Raw genomic sequence first — 23083 nt, forward strand, 5'->3', positions numbered from 1 at the left:
GAAGCCAAAAAGAACTAAATTTACCCATCATCCTGGCAGCCTATCTAGGAGGGTGTTACATTAACACACAGACGCAGGAGAATTGCCTAGTTCTGGCCTAGACAGGGCACAATGGCACATTTCCACCCAGTTACAGTTTTACAATAATAGGAGACTGGAAAGGAAGATTAGGAAGACATATAGCCTTCATGTTGTACCTCATAAAATCTGCCCCTGCCATATTGTTAATAGCCATTTAATATCAGTGACCATGCACTGCAATATTGACTTGACAAATAGCTTGGAGCAGAGTGCAATCTAAGAGCCAAGACCGCAGACCCCAACTAAATATTATACACAGTATTTAAAAAAGGTTTTATTATGTAGTAAGACATGCATTTGCCCCACAAATGCACCTAAGGAGGCTTTAGTGCGTTGTTTGTCAACGTATGAGGTATAGAGAGCCTCAACTGCGTCCGCTGGTGCTGACATTAAAGAAGGGCTGCACATAAAAGCTCCTTATTTGTAATACTGGAAGGGACTGTCAGATTTTAGACATACCAAAGGAAAGGATTAATAGAGATTGGACATGCTACAGGTTTGGTTGGAGTTTGGAAACATGCTGCAGAAGACCCTGAAAGACTGGGACTGGACAAGCTACATGAGGCTACTGGAGATCGTTGCTATTACCCCTTTACAAACGTATTCTACTAATGCCCCAATCGTGATGATCAAAAGGTAAGGTGCACAGTCACAGTTCCAAATACTCCTGACTTCTACTGTTTATAATCCACTGATCCTGACCTTCTAACTACTGAGGACTACTGTGACCTTCAGCGTTTGCCCTTGGTAAAAACAAAATCTCTGAATAATAGTATGGCCAGTTGGCCACAGCTATATTTCACTTTCTTGGCAACTCCAAATTGTACACACAGCTGCTTTATAAGTGAATCTTTTGGAACTTTCTGTAAATGATGTAAGCATCATATAATGGTTTAGACTGAATGAACCTCTACTGCATACAACATGAATAGAGCACATTGAGCTTTCATTACACCAGTCTAGGGAGGGAGTATTGATCATAGACTCTCTTCTTAGAAAGCTGGCTAGCTTAAGTAAGTGACTGTCAAAAGCCGTTTAATCCCTCTGCTTTTTATTCAAATACAGAGATGCTACAGTGAGAATATCAGAAGCAGCATTTCAATAAAAACATTCCTAAATCTAAATTAAGTGTAAACATTTCCTCAGGCCAAGGGCAGTTCTGCAGATGAAACTCTAAAAAGAAGAAAGATTATGAACAATATGAGTAGACATACCTGAAATGTGGGCGGAGGGCTCCACACCTTTCCATGTTACATTCACATCTAAAGTATGGCTAAACATGGCTCATGCTCGATACCGAAACTCTAAATATTCTTCATGTTGAATAGAGTAGGGACGGATTAGAACTGCTATGAGGTTTTTACCTGCTGTCTTTTTCCCATGGAGGAGATTTGTCCTGAATTTCCTGTCCTAGTGATACCCTGTATGTCTAGGTGTGAAACCTTGTCGATGGACCGGGAAGTTAAGGGACTCTCATTGGGCACACAGCCAGCAATTAAAAAATCCACAGAGGTTTTAAAGCGGAATTAAACCAAATTAAAAAAATGTATTATATTGCAGATTACCAATCATTAGATGTGCTGCATTAGTTTAATTTTCTTTGGCTTGTTTCCTCTGTTTTCACTTAATGATCTGGCCAGTAACACGTACAGGGGGCACAGCAGCATTGTCCGTCTAGGACAGTGGTCTCCAGACTGCGGCCCTTTGCTTGCCATTATCTGGCCTGGCCCTTGGGGCACTACTATTCTTCCCCCTGACAGCAACAAAGCCAGGGCATTTTCTACTCCCACTGGCCACACTCCAGCCCTCCTACACTTGACCCTTTGTTTAAAAAGTTTGGGAGGATGGGAGGAAAGGGGGGGGGGGGGTTAGTGTTAATGGGGAAAATGTGTTAGCAGATTTAAATCCACTCACAAATTGAAGTCAAACTTCAGCTCACACTTTATATTCAGTTACATAAAAAAAAAATCCTTTTAAGATAAAAAAGTTTTACATAAATAAAAGCTGGTATTTTTAATCACCCCTGCCAGTGTCAAGTGGTTTAGATGATTTTTTGGGAGCGGTTAGGTACACTATATTGTCAAAAGTATTGGGACACCTGCCTTTACATGAACATGAACTATAATGGCATCCCAGTCTTAGTCAGTAGGGTTCAATATGGAGTTGGCCCACCCTTTGCAGCTAGAACAGCTTCAACTCTTCTGAGAAGGCTGACCACAAGGTTTAGGAGTGTGTCTATGGGAATGTTTGACCATTCTTCCAGAAGTGCATTTGTAAGATCGGGCATTGACGTTGGAGAGAAGGCCTAGCTCACAGTTTCTGCTCTAATTCATCCCAACGTGTTCTATTGGGTTGAGGTCAGGATTCTGTGCAGGCCAGTCAAGTTCTTCCACCCCAAACTCACTCATCCATACTATATTGCCAAAAGTATTGGGCCACCCATCCAAATCACACTCCTAAACCTTGTGGACAGCCTTCCCAGAAGAGTTGAAGCTGTTATAAAGGGTGGGCCAACTCAATATTGAGCCCTATGGACTAAGAATGGGATGCCTTTAAAGTTCATGTGCCTGTAAAGGCAGGCATCCCTATACTTTCGGCAACATAGTGTATGTCTCTGAACGGTTCATAGAGTAACACAATTTTGGGTCTTTCGGGATTAGAACTCTCCAAAAAGCATATAAAGTAGACCATTTCCAGATTCCCCCCCAATATATCTTTTTATCATCCAGGTTATAAACTAAAGTCCATTACTTCCATACAAGTTACCATTTACAGTAGCAGACTATATTCACACTAGTCAAAACTAATATGAGGCATTACGCTTACCACAGACATTACAATCTGAATGTATGTCTTGTTTGGATTTACCAAAAGAAGTGTAGGTGTGAGTGCTCACTGAACTGAATAATTTAGGTTGGCTCCTGTACTACACAGCTATTGATAAATCTAAAGGAAATCATACAATTAGCTTTTGCTTGGGCCCTGCCAATTATTGGAAAATAATAATTCGGCCTTCATTCAACTTTTCGCATAATTGCTATATTACAAATGATGTGCATTATGTGCTTACCCATGCTATATTTGGCTTTTGTACAGGTTGTTCTCTTCAAGATTTCATACACCTGTAGGAACAACATGACAGTTAGGACAGTAAGAGTGAAGTGGACATTACTTTGAACTAAAGAAGGGGGCTTGCTTGAAGCTAGGGGGTTTAGCTAAAAAAAAAAAAAAACAGAGTGGAAAAATGTGTCCATATAATTAGATCATTGAAAAATTAGATTTTTCTTTTGTTTCTACTGTAATAATGACTACTGGAATATGGTTGGTAACTCCAACAATATGCATTACTTCATTTTGGATAAAAGAGTTACAGCTACGATCAGGTTTTTATGGTTGTCTATATAGCAGTTTTCTAATGAGAATTCTGCACTCCAGGCTGCAGTAACTTTTCTTCTTAACGGAACAGGGATCAGCCCTGACAGGTTTTGTGCTGAAAAATGCATCTTCAAAATTGTTGACCCTTTATTGTTGATAAAAAAGAAAGTTGCTGCTGCCCATAGAGTTTTGATTTATTTTTTCTGATGAATCTGCTGGAGTGCAATAAGCCTAACTGACACAAGGGGATTTTGAAGCCCATGGAAAGGCACTCATCTTGAGGGGGATATATATCATACACCACCCAAAAAAATTAAAGGAACACTTTAAAAACACGTTAGAGCTTAATGGGGGGAAAATATCATGCTGGATATCTATATTGATATGGACTGGGTAATGTGTACGGAATGAAAGGATGCCACATCGTTTAATGGAAATTAAAATGATCATCCTACAGAGGGCTGAATTCGATGACACCCGGAAAACCAAAGTGATAAAACCAAAGTGATAAAATGATGCAGCAAGCTAGTCCATTTTGCTCAAATTTCATTGCAGCAACTCAAAATGGTACTCAGTAGTTTGTATGACCCCCACCTGCTTGTATGCATGCCTGACAACATCAGTGTATGCTCCTAATGAGACGATGAATGGGGTTCTGGAGTATTTCCTCCCATATCTGGACCAGGGCATAACTGAGCTCTTGAACAGACTGAGGTGCAACCTGGTGGCGTCAGATGGACCAAAACATAAATGTTCCAGGGGTGTTCTTTTGGATCTCCTGTAGGTCAGACGAGCGTGGGGGCCCCCTTCAATTATATAAACTCCTTCATCCTCCAGGAACTGGCTGCATACTCTCGCCACATGGGGCCGGGCATTGTTGTGCACCAGGAGGAACCCAGGACCCACTGCACCAGCATTGAATCTGACAATGGGTCCAAGGATTTCATTGGGATACCTAATGGCAGTCAGGGTGCCATTGTCTAGCCTGTAGAGATCTGTGCATCCCTCCATGGATATTCTTCCCAAGACCATTTCTGACCCACAACCAAACCAGTCATCCTGAGCAATGTTACATGCAACATAACGTTCTACACTGCTTCTCCAGACTCTTTCACATCTGTCACATGTGCTCAGGATGAACCTGCTCAAATCTGAAAAGCACAGGGCCCCAGTGGCGGACCTAACAATTCGGGTGTTCATTGGCAAATGCCAATGGAGCTCCACTGTGCCAGGAAATGAGCACAGGGCCCACTAGAGGATGTCGGGCTCTCTGGCCACCCTCATGAAGTCTGTTTGATTGCTTGGTCAAAGACAGTCACACCAGTGGCCTGCTGAAGGTAATTTTGTAGGGCTCTTGCAGTGCTCATCCTGTTACTCCTTGCACAAAAGAGCAGATACCAGTCCTGCTGATGGGTTAAGGACCTTCTATGGCCCTGTCCTGCTCTCCTAGAGTAAATGCCTGTCTCCTGGAATCTCCTCCTTGTTTTTGAGACTGCTGGGAGACACAGCAAACCTTATGGCAATGGCACGTATTGATATTCCATCCTGGAGGAGTTGGACTGCCTGTGCAACCTCTATAGGGTCCAGGTATCGCCTCATGCTACCAGTAGTGACACTGACCCTAGCCAAATGCAAAACTAGTGAAAAACATTTAGAAAAGATGAGTAGGGGGGAAAAAAAAAAAAAAAGGCCAGTGACCTCTACCTGTAAACCATTCCTGTTTTGGAGGTTGTCTCATAGTTGCCCATCTGGGACACCTGTTAATTTCATTAACACCAAAAGTGCTGAAACAAATTAACAACCCCCTCTGCTACTTAACTGACCACATCAATTTACCAGGACTTATTTGACTTGATCCTATACTCTGAATAAAAAGTGTTCCTTTATATTTTTGAGCAATATATATATATATATATATATACACACATACATATACACACAAATACATGTGAAAAGTAAATGTGAAACTTATTTTATATACAGTAGATGCATCACATACAGAGTGATATCTTTGAAGAATGTATTTATTTTAAAATTTGAATGGCTTACAGCTACCGAAAACCCAAGATTCATTATGTCAGAAAATTAGATTATTACATAAGACCAATAAAAAAAAAAAGGGATTTTTTACACACAAATGTTGGCTTACTGAAAAGTATGCCCATGTACAGTATAGTATGTACTCAATACTTGGTCGGGGTTTCTTTTGCATGAATTACTGCATCAATTTGGCATGGCATGGAGGCAATCAGCCTGTGGCACTGCTGTGTTATGGAAGCCCAGGTTGCTTAGATAGCAGCCTTCAGCTTCTCTGCAGTGTTGGGTTTGCGGTTTCATCTTACTCTTGACAATACTCCGTGTGAAGTGCTCTAGAATTTCCTGGTAGAGGGCTGCGCTGACACAGTGGACGAACACCAGCAGATGACATGGCTCCCCAAATCATCACTGACTGTGAAAACTTTACACTGGACCTCATGAAACTTGGATTATGTGCCTATCCACTCTTCCTCCAGACTCCAAATAAAATGCAAAATTGTCCACAGTCCATGATGATTTGGGGAAACATGTCATCTGCTGGTTTTGGTCCACTGTGTTTTATCAAGTTCAAAATCAGCACAGCCCTCTAGCCCTTCTAGAGCACATCATGCTTCCCTCTGTTGACCTGCTTTATGGAGATGCAGATTTCATTTTTCAGCAGGACTTGGCACCTGCCCATACTGCCAAAAGTACCAATACCTGGTTTACTGATCATGGTATCACTGTGCTTGATTGGCCAGTAAACTCACCTGACTTAAACCCCATAAAGAACCTGTGGGGTATTGTCAAGAGGAAGATGAGAGACACCAGAACCAACAATGCAGACGAGCTGTAGGCCGCTATCAAAGCAACCTGGGCTTCCATAACACCTCAGCAGTGCCACAGGCTGATCGCCTCAATGCCACGTCACATTTATGTACCAGTTTATACAAAAATGACCCCCTCCTCCAAGTATAGTGCATTTTTTATTTTTTTTAATTGGTCTTATGTAATATTCTAATTTTCTGAGATACTGAATCTTGGGTTTTCACTAGCTGTAAGCCATAATCCTCAAAATAAAAGAAAGAAATGATTGAAATATATCACTCGGTGTGTAATGAAGCTATATAAAATATGAGTTTTCACTTTTTGAATTAACTTACTGAGATAAATTAACTATAATATTCATAGAGCGAGAAGGGGTAAGAACGTCTAAAAGGTTTTAATTGCCATCCGTGCCTTCCGGTCTTGCTGACAATAGCACCCATCAGGTGACGGGATTCCAGTAAACAACTGTTTGTGCATGCATTAGCCTATGCAAACCTAGGGGCTCCTTTGTCTCCAAAGCTGGTAAGATTTTATAATTGGCAGTTCAGGGTGACATGGCAAAATGAAGAATCATGAGGAGAGGTAAAGAAAAAAAGTAACAGAATCGAGGTAATAAAGGATGCACATAACATATACCATAGGTGGAAAATGTGAAGAAGGTGGCCTTAGACATTAAACCTGTGATATGCAACCTATAAACAGAGCCCTTCTCCTAGGCAATGAGGATACAAGCCACAGGTGAGATGAGTACCCACTTTATAAATAGCAACATGCTAAAAACTAATAGAAAGTGTTAAGATGTAATTGGAGAGTAATTATCACCCAATCAGCAAGGGATACATAGTACATTCAACACTTACAATTGAACTTCTTGTTTTGCTGTCAAAAAACGAGTCTTTGTCAGACATATCAAACCTGTTGGGTAATGAAGATCATAGATGGGTTAGAATGTGCAGGATAAAAATAACCATTTCTAGTTCTATAAAGGAAAACTGTACTCAGAAATGGGCAGGTTGCCATCATAAACCTTCTTCTGAAAATGGAAACTGCCTGTTGATCCACTGGCTTCTGTACTTGGAAGTCACTAACCTAGAACAAGTATGCAGAGCAGATGTTCTGACCTCACTCACTGCATACGTGTTCCAAGTTAGTGACTTTAAAGAGTCGGTTCACACTGGGGCGACACGACTCTGCACGACTTCGGGAGGAGACTTGTCAGTCCCGTGCACCGCGACTTCGGAGCGACATGCAGGGACTTCACATAATGGAAGTCTATACAAGTCGCTCCCAGGTCGCCCCGAAATAGTACAGGACCCTTTTTCTAAGTCGGAGCGACTTGTGTCGCTCCTATTAGAACGGGTCCTGTAGCGGTCAATGGACCGCGAGGGAGCGCGACTTGTCAGGCTGACAAGTCGCGCTAATGTGAACCGAGTCAAAACGTACTCAAGCCTGAGTTAATCAAACAACAAACATGTTTAGAAGCTCGTCAGAAAGGTAGCTTTCATGTTTCTCTCAGTACGTTTTATTTCCAATAGTAAATATGTATTGGGTGCATTGGTTTTGTTTTTTTAGGCTTCTCTTTCATTTCACCTTGGGATCCTGCCAGTAACACACATGTCCTACAGTGACAAGACTCACTCACTGCATAGTACTGTACTTCTGGAAGAGCAGTGTTGTCACCTTAGGCTGCATTCCTTATTTGAACTACAAACATCTGCCTCTCGTTTCAATTGCACAACATGGAATGTTTTGTAGTTTACAAAAGATAGCTGGGAAAGCAGATACTGTATCCTAAATTTTGTCAGTTTAGTGCACCCTAGCAGGGAAAAGAATGCAGCCACCACATAAAAGAACTTGCATGCCGTATTATATTACATTTTGTTCTTGGGTCTAACTAATATTCTTTAAAGTATACGTGAACCCTCACCTTTTAAAACAACCCATTCAGTTTAAAATAAAAAAGAAAGGCAAAAACGCGTGTGTGTGTTAGACATGTGCATGAAGAAAACATTTGTTTCATTTAGATTCGTCTTAAGCCCCGGAAGATTTTACCCCCTTCCTGACCAGGGCCTATTTTGCGATTCGGCACTGCGTGAGTTTAACGGACAATTGTGCGGTCGTGCGACGCTGTACCCAAATGAAATTGACGTCCTTTTTTCCCCATAAACAGGGCTTTCTTTTGGTGGTATTTGATCACCTGTGTGATTTTTTGATCATGGGCTATAAACAAAAAAAGAAGAGTGACAATTTAGCAAAAATAACAATATTTTTCACATTTTTTTCATATGAAATTCCCCAAAAAAAAAATGTAAAAATGAAAATTTTTTAACATTTTAGGCCAATTTGTTTTCTGCTACATATGTTTGGTAAAAAAAAAAATAGCAATAAGCGTATTTTGATTGGTTTGCGCAAAATTTATTGCGTTTACTAAGGGAAAGATTTTTATAATTTTTATTTATTTATTTTTTTTAACGAGTAACGGCGGCGATCTGCGATTTTTTTTGCGGGACTGCGACATTGCGGTGGACAGATCGGACCCTTGACTGACATTTTTGACACTTTTGGGGGTACCAGTGACATTACTACAGTAATCAGTGCTATAAATATGCACTGTTACTGTAAAAATGACACTGGCAGGGAAGGGGGTTAACTTTATTGGAGAAGGAGGGGTTAAGTGTGTCCCTAGGGGCGTGCTTCTAACTGTGCAGGGATGTGGCTGTTTGTGCAACAGCAGAGAAATACGATCCTGCATAGCAGGACCGTATGATCTCTGCTCTTACACAGGGGAGAATGACAGGCGGCTTTGTTTACATTAGCCGCCTGCCTTTCTCCCGCTGTTTCCGACGATTGCGAGTGACCGGCGGACATCGGGTCCACTGGTCACACGCGCGGACTGCTTAGGGAACGAGCGGGAGCGTGCCTCCGGCGGCGCGCGCTCGCCCCCTATTGGCTCAAAGGCTAGTGACGTACCGGTACGTCACTTTGCCTGTGAGGGGCTGACCGCCGCCGTATATATGCGGCGGTTGGCAAGTGGTTAATCTAGTTAGTTTAGTTAAATTCCATTGGATTTGTTAAATTGGTATTCATAATTCATATTTGGAATTTGTTTTGGCTTTCATTTCTATTTTAAACTGATTGGGTTGTTTTGAAAGGTGAGCGTTTACAATCATGTTTAGGTGAGAATATCCTACCACTAGAGTCTCCACAATATACAAGGAGCCAGTGAGCCACCAAGTGATTTATCCTACAAGAATCCAAACATATCTGAAATATTGGTCTGAACAATGGACCTTTTGAACCACAATTAAAAAGTCTGAGGAATGCAAAGCAATGGGTATTGGGATTGGATTTGGCATACTTACATGTGCTGCTTTTCTCTGGAGAAAGGATATGAGAGATGCTTGATTGTCTGTGGTCGATGGCTAGCAACTTTGGGCTGAATGGGTTCCGTTATTTTCTGAAGGACATTGTTGATTTTGTGCATGAGACCTTGTTTCTCACTTATGTGGTATATCTGGAATACATAGTTTAGAAGAGTGTTCAGTTTTGCTTGGAGAAGTACAAACAGAAAGAAAGACAGACCATGTTCGCAGAAAAAAACATATATTCCTCCATCAGTTATCAGATCACCAGTTATTCTGACATGAGGAAGCAAAGCCCCCATCATCTACCAAGCTGTCTCCATACACAGACTAGGGTCTGAAAAAGACAATACTGGTGACTTGTCTGTATCCCTCTAAATGCCTTTGTGGGCATAAAATCTACTGGGAGGTTTCACAGAAAATAAAATGGTTACGGGTACACCAAGAAAGTTAAACATTGTTTGTGACAGGCCACATTACAGTATACATTTCATTTTTAAAGTGGAACTATGGGTACAACCAATGTGTCAGCATGTGTTATTTTCCACAAGAATGTTAGCCTTGTGTGAAATGGAATTACAGAGAATGATAAAGATATTACCCGTTACCCAGTTTATCATCAAATTCCTCTTTTTCCTATTTCCTTAGGCCTAGCTCTCCATAAACTAAGGTAATATGCATATATGAGCATGTGAGGCTAAATGTTGTACATCAAACATACATTAAAATATTAAAGTGGGATGCAGGTTTATATAGCTTTGCATTGCTCCTATCTTATGGGCCTAAGCTCCTCGTATTGCTGCTTGAAATGTGGTCAATTAGATGTAGACCTGTTCCAAGCTTTTTAGCCGTGTCCCAGGATTAAACGTTTTTGGAACTCTGTAGTGATATGCTATCACATACTTCATAAAAGGACCTACCTCTAACCCCTAAATGGGTGCTTTTGGCCTACTCAATACCCTGGGCATTAAAATCTCAGAAGGCTGGAAGCAACTCTTAATAGGATTTACTTTGTGGCACCAAAAATTATTTTACATAAGTGGATCTACCTGGAATGCCCTCTTTTTTTTTTTTTTTTTTTTTTAGATAAATTAGGTTACGTTTTTGGCATGGAATGGGCGGAGGCCTCCCTGCATAAAGAATTACTGGTTAAAAATTTATTTGAGGTTTGGGAATCTTTTGTTCAAACCTTGCCCATTGAAACTCAATCTATAATGTAATGCTTTCAATATACTCAACGGTATCAACTCCTAACCAACGATCCTCCAATTGATGCTTCACATCCTTCCTAAACTAAACTTCACCTATTAATGCAAAAATGTAGCCCCCCCCCCTTTTTCTTCTGCTTGCTACCTGCTAGTCCAACCACCATATTCACGGTTTCTTCATGTTCAGCACTGGACCCAGTACGGTTAGGTGGCTCTCAACCTATCCTAATATACTGTACATTAGTTTTCCTGCATTGACTTATTGCTTGGCCAAGTGTTGCAGCCATTCTTATTGTTAATCACATTCTCACAATTAAAAAAAGAAAAAAAAAAAAAGTATAAAAAAGTGGGACGGAGCTCACAAAGTTAGGATTTTTTGTGTGTTAAATTATCATCTAGAAATGGTGGTTAGCCATTTCTGTGCATACAGTCTCATAGCTGTATATCTTCATGGTGAGATCTAAGGAACTGCTGACTGACTGCTGGTCTCGCCAGATTTGGAGTGAGATTTGGCGATGTAGCTACTGACTGCTCACCACTTTGTAAAGGCTCTGACATGAGGCAACAAGATCCTGCCTCTACCAAGATGGCCACCTCCTCACAGAGACACAGCATTGTTAGTCAGTTTTAGGGAAGGATCAGCTGTAGGCACTAGACTTTGACTAGTCCTTTGCTCTTTGTCTGTTTGTTTAGTACAGCTTCAATGGTTTAGTTGCTCTTTAACTAGGACAAAAAAAATCAAATACAGAAAAGCACATCTTTAGTCATAATACAGGGAACACCCACCTTTCATTAAATACTTCACTTTGCCAACTATTTTTATGTGAAACCATGCTGCTAGCTGACACCCCATTAGAGGAAAATATGGCAGGGACAGGACCTTTCATGGTTTGCCAGAATCCTATTTAACAAAGGCTAAACACGTTCCTTCACACATTTCACATAGTGTAAGTAGAGTTTAATGTAACTTTTCATTTCCTTACACTTCTTTGGTTGTTCTTAGTTTACACTTTACATTTTAGAAATTAATGTAATAACATAAATTTTGCAGTATGTAGTAGTAAGTGCAGGATTTTAGATTCTTGAAAGTGGAATTCCAAGCTCAAGTTTATAAAAAAAAAAAAAAAAAAGGCTCCCTTCCCTCTCCTATGACGACTAACCTGTGTAAGAGATATAGATAGAGATTATATAGTATGTATGTATGTATGTATGTATGTATGTATATATAAAAATATATATATACTATAATGTGTATGTATATGTATGTGTGTGTATATATTTATATATATATACACATACATACATACATACACACACACACACACACACCCCAAGAGATGGAGGAGAGAGAGCGCGACAACTGCTAGTAAAGCCTGGAGCTGGGACATCATCCAAAGGCTCCTATGGCTCATCTGTTGTCGGCACTCCCTCCTCCTCCCTTGAACCTTGAAGCCTTCTCTGACTAACACAGGGAAGACAAAATTACGTGGTCAGACCGGAGCGGCCTGGCCTGAAAATAGGCAAGTATATACATCTTTCTTATACAGATTACTCAGCATAGGTGTAAGGAGAGGGAAGAGAACATTTTTAAGATTAATTTGGTTTATGCTGGAATTCCACTTTAATGCAATTGGAACTATTACATTGATACTTGTCTAAAGTATTGCTATTTTTTTTTTTTACCTACTACAGTGAGGTTAAGATTAGGCCTTTTATTAAAGGTTTACATTTGTACCCCTATTGTTACCACCAAATAGGCAATCATCTCTTTGGCTCAAACCATGTACACACTTTTTAGACTGCAGTGAAGTGTATAATGTAGTTTTCATTCAGGAAATTCCAATAATTTTGAATGTTAAAAAGGCAAACATTGGTATGAAAATCTAGCAGTGTAGGGCCAGCTTAAAGTGGTTGTAAAGACTCCCCTTTTTTTACCTTCATACATGCTGTGCTTAAAAATAAAAAACACGTGTGCAGCATCCCCCTCAGCAGCCCCTAATACTTACCTGAGCCCAATCCAGCGATGTTCACTAGAGCAGTGGCTCTCCCAGAGCACTTCCTCCCCATTGGCTGAGACAGCAGTGGGAGCCATTAAGTCAATGAGGACAGAGCGGGTGAGGGGCCGAGCCACACTCCATGTGTGAAAGGAGATTCAGAGCAGAGGCTCGGGTGCCTCCATAACAAGCTGCTTGCTATGGGGGGGGGGGGACTCAGCAGAAATCAGGAGTGTTGGCAGTGGACCCAAAAAGAGGATTGTCGTTGTGCTGTGCAAAACCACTGCACAGAGCAGGAAGGTATAAAATGTTTGTTTGATAGCAGCACATATATACATATATTCACGTGCCAATGTAAATATCACCCGGTGAGCTAAAAATGCAGAGTCCAGTGAAAGGGAGTCCTCAAATATTCAGAGCAAAAAAAAAAAAAAAAGTGTATCCGTGATGAATTAGTCTGGTTAAAGTTCTCTCCTACACACCATGTGAAGGTCCCGACAACAATCCCCCATAGGGTATCAACTCACCAAATATAACTGCCTCACATTCTCATGTTCGACAAAATAGGCATGATCCCCTCTAGGGTTAAAAGATATCCAGCAACGATCTCCACTCTTCAATAGTGACTCAGACACTCCAAAGGCTTGCAGAAAGCCATCATCCACACTACAAACACATTTAGCCCTTAGCATTGAAGATATGACAAGTGGATGAGTGAAAAGTTTAAACGTTCCGAGAAATCTGCCAGATGCAGCTAAATCCGTGTGGTGTGGATCCCCCCGGGTGATCCCATAGGATGGGGATCTGCAGCATTCAGGTGAATGGGCAATCAGGGTGTAGCTGTCTATGCAGCTGCTGCATCGCCTGCTCTCTGCTCTGTCACGGCCTTCACGTGTTGTGGTGAAGAGAACTTTAACAAGACCAATTCATCATGAATACACATTTTTTATTCTAGTTTTTATTCTGAATATTTGATTACTCACTTTCACTGGGTTCCATTTGCATACACTGAACAAAATTATAAAAAACGCAACACTTTTGTTTTTGCTCCCATTTTTCATGAGCTGAACCCAAAGATCTAAGATTATTTCTATGTACACAAAAGGTCTATTTCTCTCAAATATTGTTCACAAATCTGTCTAAATCTGTGTTAGTGATCACTTCTCCTTTGCCGAGATAATCCATCCACCTCCCAGGTGTGGCATATCAAGGTGCTGATTAGACACAGGTGTGCCTTAGGCTGGCCACAATAAAGGCCACTCTAAAATGTGTAGTTTTATCACACAGCACAATGCCAGAGATGTTACAAGTTTTGAGGGAACGTGCAATTGGCATGCTGACTGCAGGAATGTCCACCAGAGCTGTTGCCCGTGAATTGAATGTTCATTTCTCTACCATAAGCTGTCTCCAAAAGGAGTTTCCGATAATTTGGCAGTACATCCAACCGGCCTCACAACCGCAGACCATGTGTAACCACACCAGCCCAGGACCTCCACATCCAGCATCTTCCCCTGCAAAATCGTCTGAGACCAGCCACCCGGACAGCTGCTGCAACAATTGGTTTGCATATCCAAAGAATTTATGCACAAACTGTCAGAAACCATCTCAGGGAAGCTCATTTGAATGCTCGTCGTTCTCATCGGGGCCTTGATCTGACTATAGTTCATCGTCAGAATCGACTTGACGGCGCCTGGCACTTGAGAGGTGTTCGCTTGACGGATGAATCCCGGTTTTCACTGTACAGGGCTGATGGCAGAAAGCGTGTATGGCGTTGTGTGGGTAAGCGGTTTCCTGATGTCAACGTTGTGGATCGAGTGGCCCATGGTGGTGGTGGGCTTATGGTATGGGCAGGCGTATGTTATGGATGACCAACACAAGTGCATTTTATTGATGGCATTTTGAATGTACTGCGATACCGTGACAAAATCCTGAAGCCCATTGTTGTGCCATTCATCAACGACAATCACCTCATGTTGTAGCATAATAATGCATGGCCCCATGTTGCAAGGATCTGTACACAGTTCCTGGAAGCTGAAAACATCCCAGTTCTTGCATGGCCAGCATACTCTCCGACATGTCACCCAGCCAATATCCAGCAACTTTGCACAACCATTGAAGAGGAGTGGACCAACATTCCACAGGCCACAATCACCAACCTGATCAACTTTAGACAGATTTGTAAACAATAGGCCCTTTGTGTACATAGAAAAAGTCTTAGATCTTTTCAGCTCATGAAAAATGGGGCAAAACCAAAAGTGTTGCATTTATAATTTTGTTCAGTGTATTTAGTTCACTGGGTGATTTTATTTGTTTATTTTGGCATGTGCCTATATTGAATTATGCATACCGGAAAACCAAGACAAACAAGGGATCACAGGGTAATCCAGTAAAATTAATAATACATTTATTAATAAAGGGGGGGGAAATTCACAAACGTTAGATGTATAACAGCATAAAACAATCCAGAAACGGACAGCAGCATTCCCAATACAAACAAGCTGGCCGAAGAGCGTGGTGACGTCACGTCTGGTCCCACCCAACGCGTTTCGTCATACGGTTGAGATCAGGGGCGTGACTACCAGACGTGCACCACGCTATTTATATACACAATGGCAGGGCGGAATTGAACATGCAACAACACAGAAAAAAACGGAATTTTTGTAAAATCTTACCTGTAAAATTCCTTTCTCTGAGTCCTCCGACAGTCGCCGCCTCTTCATATTCGTCACATATGGGGTATTAGACTTTGCTCCGAAGGAGTAGCTAGGCAACAGAATATGTTAACAATAAAGCTTTAACATATCCCACCCTCAAGGGGTGGTCCCCTCAGTCAATACCCTCCTACTTCCTGCAACCATATCTCAGTTTTAGTGGAATAGCAGTAGAGTATACATTCAAACCCCAAAAGAGGGGCGGGGGCGGCGACTGTCGGAGGACTCAGAGAAAGGAATTTTACAGGTAAGATTTTACAAAAATTCCGTTTTCTCTTACGTCCTCCGACAGTCGCCGCCTCTTCATATTCGTCACATATGGGGACGTCCCAAAGCAGTGCAAACATGAGGGGTGGGAAACGCATCCGCGCCGAAAGGCAACGCAGTCTCCACATCAAAGAAAGGAACCTTACCAAAGGAAGGAAACCAGCTGGGCAACAGCAAAAACAAGTGCTCAACAGGAGCAACAACCCAGGAAAAGACAAAAAACCAGGGGATACAAAACTTATCCCAACAGCCAGGAGTCCCCAACAAGGGACCCTAGGGAACAGCCGCACTAAGAACCTTGCGGCCAGAGAAAGCATCCGCCGATGCCTGAACATCTACTTTGTAGAATCTTGTGAAAGTGTGTACGGTCGACCAAGTCGCCGCCTTACACACCTGGGCTACAGAAGCCCCATGACGACAGGCCCAAGACGTACTCAGAGATCTAGTAGAGTGCGCCTTCACAGGCACAGGGGGAACCTTCCCCTGCAAGGCATAGGCCTGTTCAATGGTCTGCCTGATCCATTTGGCAATGGTAGAGACGGAAGCCGCCATGCCCTTCCGAGGACCCTCTGGAAGAACAAACAAGGAGTCCGTCTTTCGAAAAGACTCAGTCGATTTAAGGTAAACCCTAATCGCCCGAACAACATCCAGAGAATGCAATCTCACCTCCTTTGGATGTTTAGGCTTCGTGCACAACGAAGGCAAAACAATATCCTCGTTAAGATGGAATTCCGAAACTCGTTTCGGCAGAAAAGAAGGATTAGGTCGCAAGACCACCTTATCCAAATGAACAACCAGGTACGGAGACTTGCAGGACAAAGCCGCCAGTTCCGACACTCTGCGAGCCGAAGTGATCGCCACCAAAAAGGCGACCTTTTTGGACAACATAGACAACGAGATCTCCCTGATCTGTTCAAAAGGAGCACGTTGTAACACAGACAGGACTAGATTCAAGTCCCAAGGGGGCAAAGGATCCCTCCTAGGAGGAACCAGATGCCGCACACCCTGAATAAAAGTGCCAACCAAGGAGTTGGAAGCCACGGGACGTTGAAACAGAACGGCCAGCGCAGACACCTGACCCTTTATCGTAGCCAGCGCCAAACGCTGATCGACACCCGTCTGAAGGAAAGACAGCACACGGGAAACCGAGTACGTGCGGGGTGAAAACCCCCTGGACTCACACCAGGCAAAATAGGCCTTCCAAGTACGGTAATAAACCTTTCCCGAGGAAGACTTCCTCGCGTCGATCAAGGTATGAACAACCTCTGGAGAGAGACCCTTCTCCTTCAGGACCTCGGTCTCAACAGCCAGGCCGTCAAAGCCAGCGACTGTAAAGCAGGATGGTAAATCGGTCCTTGAGACAGTAGATCGTCCCGAAGAGGCAGACGCCAGGGGGCGTCGACCGCCAGATTCACGAGGTCTGCGTACCAGGACCGGCGAGGCCAGTCCGGTGCCACAAGAATCACCGTGCTGCGTTCCGAGTGTAACCTGCGAAGGAACCGGGACAGCAACTGAATCGGTGGAAACGCGTACATCAGCCTGTACTGATGCCACGGGGCCACTAACGCGTCCGACGCGTCTGCCCGAGGGTCGCGCGTCCTTGCCACGAACCTCTTCACCTTGTAGTTGAGGCGAGACGCGAACAGGTCCACATCTGGAAGACCCCACTTCGCGCACAACATCTGGAAGACAGCCGGGTGGAGAGACCATTCCCCCTGATCCAGGGTCTGGCGACTCAGATAGTCCGCCTGCCAGTTCTCCACTCCCGGAATGTGAACCGCCGTTATCGCCGGGACATGAGTCTCGGCCCAAGACAGAATGTCGGCCACTTCTCGAGCCGCTCGGGCACTCCTGGTGCCCCCTTGGTGGTTGATGTAGGCCACCGCCGTGGCATTGTCCGTCTGCACCCGAACCGGGCAGCCCTGCAGCCGGTCCGTCCAGCGATGAAGACAGAGCCTTATCGCACGCAATTCCAGAATGTTGATCGGGAGGGAAGACTCCCCCTCCGACCAGGTCCCCTGGGCGGACAGAACGCCCAGAACACCACCCCAGCCCGACAGGCTGGCATCCGTGGTGATTATCGTCCACGAGATCGGACGAAACGACTTGCCCCCGGACACCAACGGGGACTGGAGCCACCACAGAAGGTTTTCCCTGGTGCGATGACTCAACGAGATCTGAAGATCCAGAGATTGAGGTCGCCCGTCCCACTTGGACAAGATCTCCGCCTGGAGACCCCGCGTGTGAAACTGCGCGAAAGGAATCGCCTCGAAAGCCGAGACCATCAATCCCAGACATCTCATACACGTCCGCAGAGACGAGTTCGGAACGTCCCTGAGGGACCTGACTTCCTCCTGAAGAGTCCCGAGTTTGTCTTCCGGCAGGAAGACCTTCGCCTGCACCGAGTCCAGTATCATTCCCAGATAGGGAAGACGAACCGACGGACTCAGTGTCGACTTTGGAACATTTATCGTCCAACCGAACTCCTGCAGAGTTTGCATCGTGACAGACAGGTCCTTCTCCAGACCCTGACTGGTCGCAGACCGAATCAGAATGTCGTCCAGATACCCCAGGACAGAAATGCCCTGGGCTCTCAATAATGCCAGAACCGGTGCAAGCACCTTGGTGAAGACCCGCGGAGCCGAGGCGAGCCCAAAGGGCAACGCCACGAACTGGTAGTGATCCTCCGCAATGGCAAATCGAAGGTATCTCTGATGACCCTCGAATATGGGGATGTGAAGATACGCATCCTTCAAATCGATGGAGGCCATGAATTCCCCCGGAACCAGGGCAGCCACCACCGAGCGCAGGGATTCCATGCGGAACTTGCGAACCCGCACAGAGCGGTTCAGAGCTTTCAAGTCCAGAATTGGACGAACCTTGCCCTCCTTTCTGGGCACGGTGAACAGATTGGAATAAAACCCCCGAAATCTGTCCCGATGAGGCACCGGAACCACCACTCCCTGAGCCCTCAGGTCCCGCACCGCCAGGTGCAGATCCCGCAGGCGCTCTGGAGACAGTTGTAGATTTGAGGGAAAAAATCTGCTCTCTGGCCGAGAGAGAAACTCGATCTTGAAACCAGATCGAACGATTTCCAGAACCCATCTGTCCCGCACACGGGCCAACCAGGGCTGAAGAAACCGAGCAAGCGTCCCCCCACCCCAAAACTGGGTGAGGGCGCCCCTTCAGGCCGAACTGTTATGGGCCGCAGGTCCGGATTGGCCGGACTTCTGTTTCCCAGACCAGGGTTTCTTCTGAGAGCCCTGGCCCTTGAACAGTTTGCCCTTGTAGTGCGGCCGAAAGGCACGAAAGGACCCCTGAGGGGGCCGAAAATGAGCATGCTTCTTCCCAGAAGCCCCCTTAGCCTTGGGGAAATGGGGCAAGAGAGTGCTCTTACCCCCGGTAATCCCCTTAATCAACACATCCAGGGACTCCCCAAAAAGGCGAGACCCATCATAAGGCAGATTGGCTAAGGTTTTACGTGAAGATTGGTCCACCGACCAACATTTCAACCAAACCAGGCGGCGAGACAACACCGCCACGCTGTGCACACGCGCGGCCAACGGAATCAGGTCCAGGTCCGCATCACACAGATACATGACACCCTGGTGGACCTGATCCACCATATCCAGGGTCGCCGCCGAGGCCGAATCGGCCACTAGGACGCGCCTAAGCATCTGCGTCCAACTTGCGATCGCCTGGGCCGCCATGAGAGAAGCAAACAGAGCCTTAAGCATAGAACCCGTAACAGAATAAGTATGACGGGCAAGAGACTCCAGTCTCCTATCCGTGGCATCACGGAAAACAGGGGATCCCTCTGCAGGGATCGCAGTGGCTTTGTTCAAAACCGCAATAGCATGATCCACTGGCGGAGGCACACACCACCGTTCATCAGTGGCAGGCGAGAAAGGATAACGCAGCTTAAATTTACTTGGTACCGCAAAAGGCTTGCGCAAATCGCGCCATTGGTCCTTAACAGCGCGCTGAAAATCAGCATTGCAGGGAAAAACCTGCGGCGTCCTGCGTTTTCTCTGCGTCCCATAAGCCGCCAAGGCAGCTGGGGGACACACCTCGTCCTGCAAACGTAGCGTCTGCTTAATGGAAGCAATCAACTCATCCATGATTGCAAGCTCTTCAGGCGAGCCAGGGGGAGAATTATCAACCCCCTCAACTTCAGCCTCCACCTCAGACCCCACTAGATCAAGAGAGGAGCGGGACCCCGATAGGGGGGTCCCCGCCAGAACAGCCCCATCACCTTCACCCTCAGAATCAGAGGACAGAGCAACTCTGGGCCGTTTAGTAGATTGAGCAGCCACCAGCATTTGCACCTGTGCAGCAAGGCCAGCCACAATAGTGGCCAAATCCCCCCCTGGGGGGGAAACAGCGGTCCCCTGGCTTTCCACCAATACTGTGGGAAACTTGCCCTCCTGAGAATCCATTGCCCCTGTATGCCAGACAACCAAGGGTTAACTGCCCCCTTACAGCAAGCGCGGCAAGCGCAGCCCACCGCACCACACTCAGGCACAATGAGACCCCCACAGGGAATATACAGACTGAATACAGGCAATGGAACACAGGAATAGAAGGATAAAACCTGAGGAGACTCCGCTGCTGCTGCTGCCTCGATCGGTGCTTCCAGGAGAGAGGAAGTGATGCTGCCAGGGCGCTCTATGTAAGCCTATGGAGGCTACAAGAAAATGGCCGCCGTGCATGTAAACCATGCGGCCGGAGCGGGCGCCGGTAAAATGGCGCCGTTTGGCGCCGAAATCGCCGCTCCACAGTGCATAAAATCACACACAATATTATCCCATAATATGGATACATGTTAGATCGCCGCAGCGATCGCTGTATATGCCCCAACATGCCATTAAAAACATGCCCCACAGCACACAGCTCCTTACACTGCCCAGCCTGACATACTCAGTGTCATACAGCTCCCCCCCCCCTTGCAGCCCACAGCATGCAGCCGAGATATAGGGAGACAAGCAGTGTGATTAAAGGCAGGTTACACAGTCCCAGACTGAGACCCCCCCCAGACAGACAGGTCCCCACATAGATACACTTACCTCACATGGCGTGGGGAACCCGCACAGGCGAACAAGCCGCTGCACATGAGGCAGGGAGAGTCGCAATTCAAGACGCACACAATGGCGGTTCAGAAACCGCACAGCGTCCGGTGAGGTAGCCACCTCACCAATCATCCCTGCACCGAACAGGGATGGGTCGTTCACCGTGCCAGGAGCGTTACCTGGCTGAACGCTCGATGGCAGACTGGGAAGCCACTGACCCACGACCTGCGACCAGGGGGATCAGCCCGAGACCCAGTCCGCATGATCCTCTTCGTCCGAAGAACTAACTAATGCTGACAAAAATAACAGCTAAGTAAAGGTAGAGAGAAAACTCAAACAAAATATCAAAAAGAAGAAAGAGTCTGGGACAAAAAGTCCCAGCACAGAGAGAGCCAGCCACTCCTGACAAGCTAGACATTAAAACTGAGATATGGTTGCAGGAAGTAGGAGGGTATTGACTGAGGGGACCACCCCTTGAGGGTGGGATATGTTAAAGCTTTATTGTTAACATATTCTGTTGCCTAGCTACTCCTTCGGAGCAAAGTCTAATACCCCATATGTGACGAATATGAAGAGGCGGCGACTGTCGGAGGACGTAAGAGAAACTTCAGTTTCCAGGCTGGGGAAACCTATGAATTGTAGCTGACGGTGAAACTGATATGGTGGGGCATGGCAGTTCTCCTAACCCTCCATTGGAATATGGTGTTATGCTAGGGCGGTTGTGCGCTCTGTCCTTTTGTTTTTTAAACGGAATTGAACATGTCAACTCCCAATCCATAACGGGTGGAAGTGCTACATCGTGTGTGCAAAAGAAACTCTCCATAATAGGAGAGAAAGAATGGAAAAATGAAAACTATGAATTTCCAAATAAATAGGCATATCTAAAGACAAGAATAAGTATTAAAGTAAATAGTTTAATAGACACCTCCCTACAATAATATCTATCTAAACTAGAAAAAAGGGGAAACCTGACTTCGAAGATCATGGAGACACAATGCAGTGGAAGATTAAGATATAACCCATAATGGCGACAATGAAAGAATAAAGATAAATAATAAAAATGATATGCACAAAGTATAGCACCTTAACCATATTATTAGATTCAATAAATACATGAAGACATAATTAATAAAGACCTAATAGATGATTATTTAAACAATTGTATAATACTACATACATTAGGTAAAAAAAAGTCCTGAAAATTAAAAAAAATTAGATAATTTTTTAACTATTGTTAATAAAACAATTAACGCCTCACTCAACATTTAGTCCATATGGGACGTAAGATTTAAAACAATGAATCCACCATGTCTCCATACGGAAAATCTCATTAGATCATCTCCAATGTGGGGTTAATTTGTCAATTGCCACAAAAGAGGTGTCCTTAGGCTTTCTGTGATGACATTGGTCATAGTGTTTAGACACACTTTGGCGGGGGAAACCCTTTTTGATGTTGCCAAAATGTTCCCCCAATCTCACTTGTAGGGCTCTAATAGTTCGGCCCACATATTGTTTCCCACATCTACACTGTAACGTTAACTACATTTTTAGTAGAACAGGTGATAAAGGAGTTAATAGAATATTCACGACCCGTGTGCTGGGACCTAAAACTTTCTATCCTTCTACCTTTAAGTACAAGTGTGCAGATATTACACCTACGACACAGGAAAAAACCTTTTAAATCCTGAAAAACTGTAGGTTTGGTGGGGCAATCAATCACATTGTGTGCAATTTTGTGTCTCAACGAGGGAACAACTCTGAAAAGGACACAAGGTTGTTCCAGAAGTACTGGTCCTAATACATGATCATTTTTGAGAATCGACCAATGTTTATGAAAAATTTACTTTATCACATAATGTTGTGTAGAATAGGAAGTAATGAAGGAATTTTTAAAACATTCATTATTGTGATCATTATATCTATTAGGTCTGAGTAAAACGGTCTTATTTACAAGGGCTACTTCTCTGATGGTGGAATTGAGTGCATTCACTTTGTAACCCTTGTCAAGGAATCTAGATTTCAAATTATTGGCTTGCATGAAATAATCACTAAGATGAGAGCAGTTTCGTCTAAGGCGCAGGAACTGGCCTTTGGAACTGCTTTAAGCCATGATCTATGATGGCAACTGTCAGATGGAATAAATCCATTCCAATCAGTTTTTTTTTGAACAAT

At 44.4% G+C, this 23083-nt stretch overlaps 1 protein-coding gene across 4 annotated transcripts in view; it reads right to left on the minus strand.

The window, feature by feature from the left end:
* The window catches only part of ANO1 (anoctamin 1), a 375121-nt gene that overhangs the window by 91496 nt on the left and 260542 nt on the right, over positions 1-23083 (minus strand). For all 4 annotated transcript variants that reach the window (XM_082270065.1, XM_082270063.1, XM_082270064.1 and 1 more), the window contains 3 exons: positions 9663-9814; positions 7161-7215; positions 3152-3203 (listed from right to left, as the gene is read on the minus strand). In XM_082270065.1, coding sequence (XP_082126191.1) covers positions 3152-3203; positions 7161-7215; positions 9663-9814 — 259 coding nt within the window. The remainder of the gene's footprint in view (positions 1-3151; positions 3204-7160; positions 7216-9662; positions 9815-23083) is intronic.

Source organism: Pelophylax lessonae (assembly GCF_965119305.1).
Source record: "Pelophylax lessonae genome assembly, chromosome: 10".
In the NCBI taxonomy this organism is placed as follows: domain Eukaryota; kingdom Metazoa; phylum Chordata; class Amphibia; order Anura; family Ranidae; genus Pelophylax; species Pelophylax lessonae.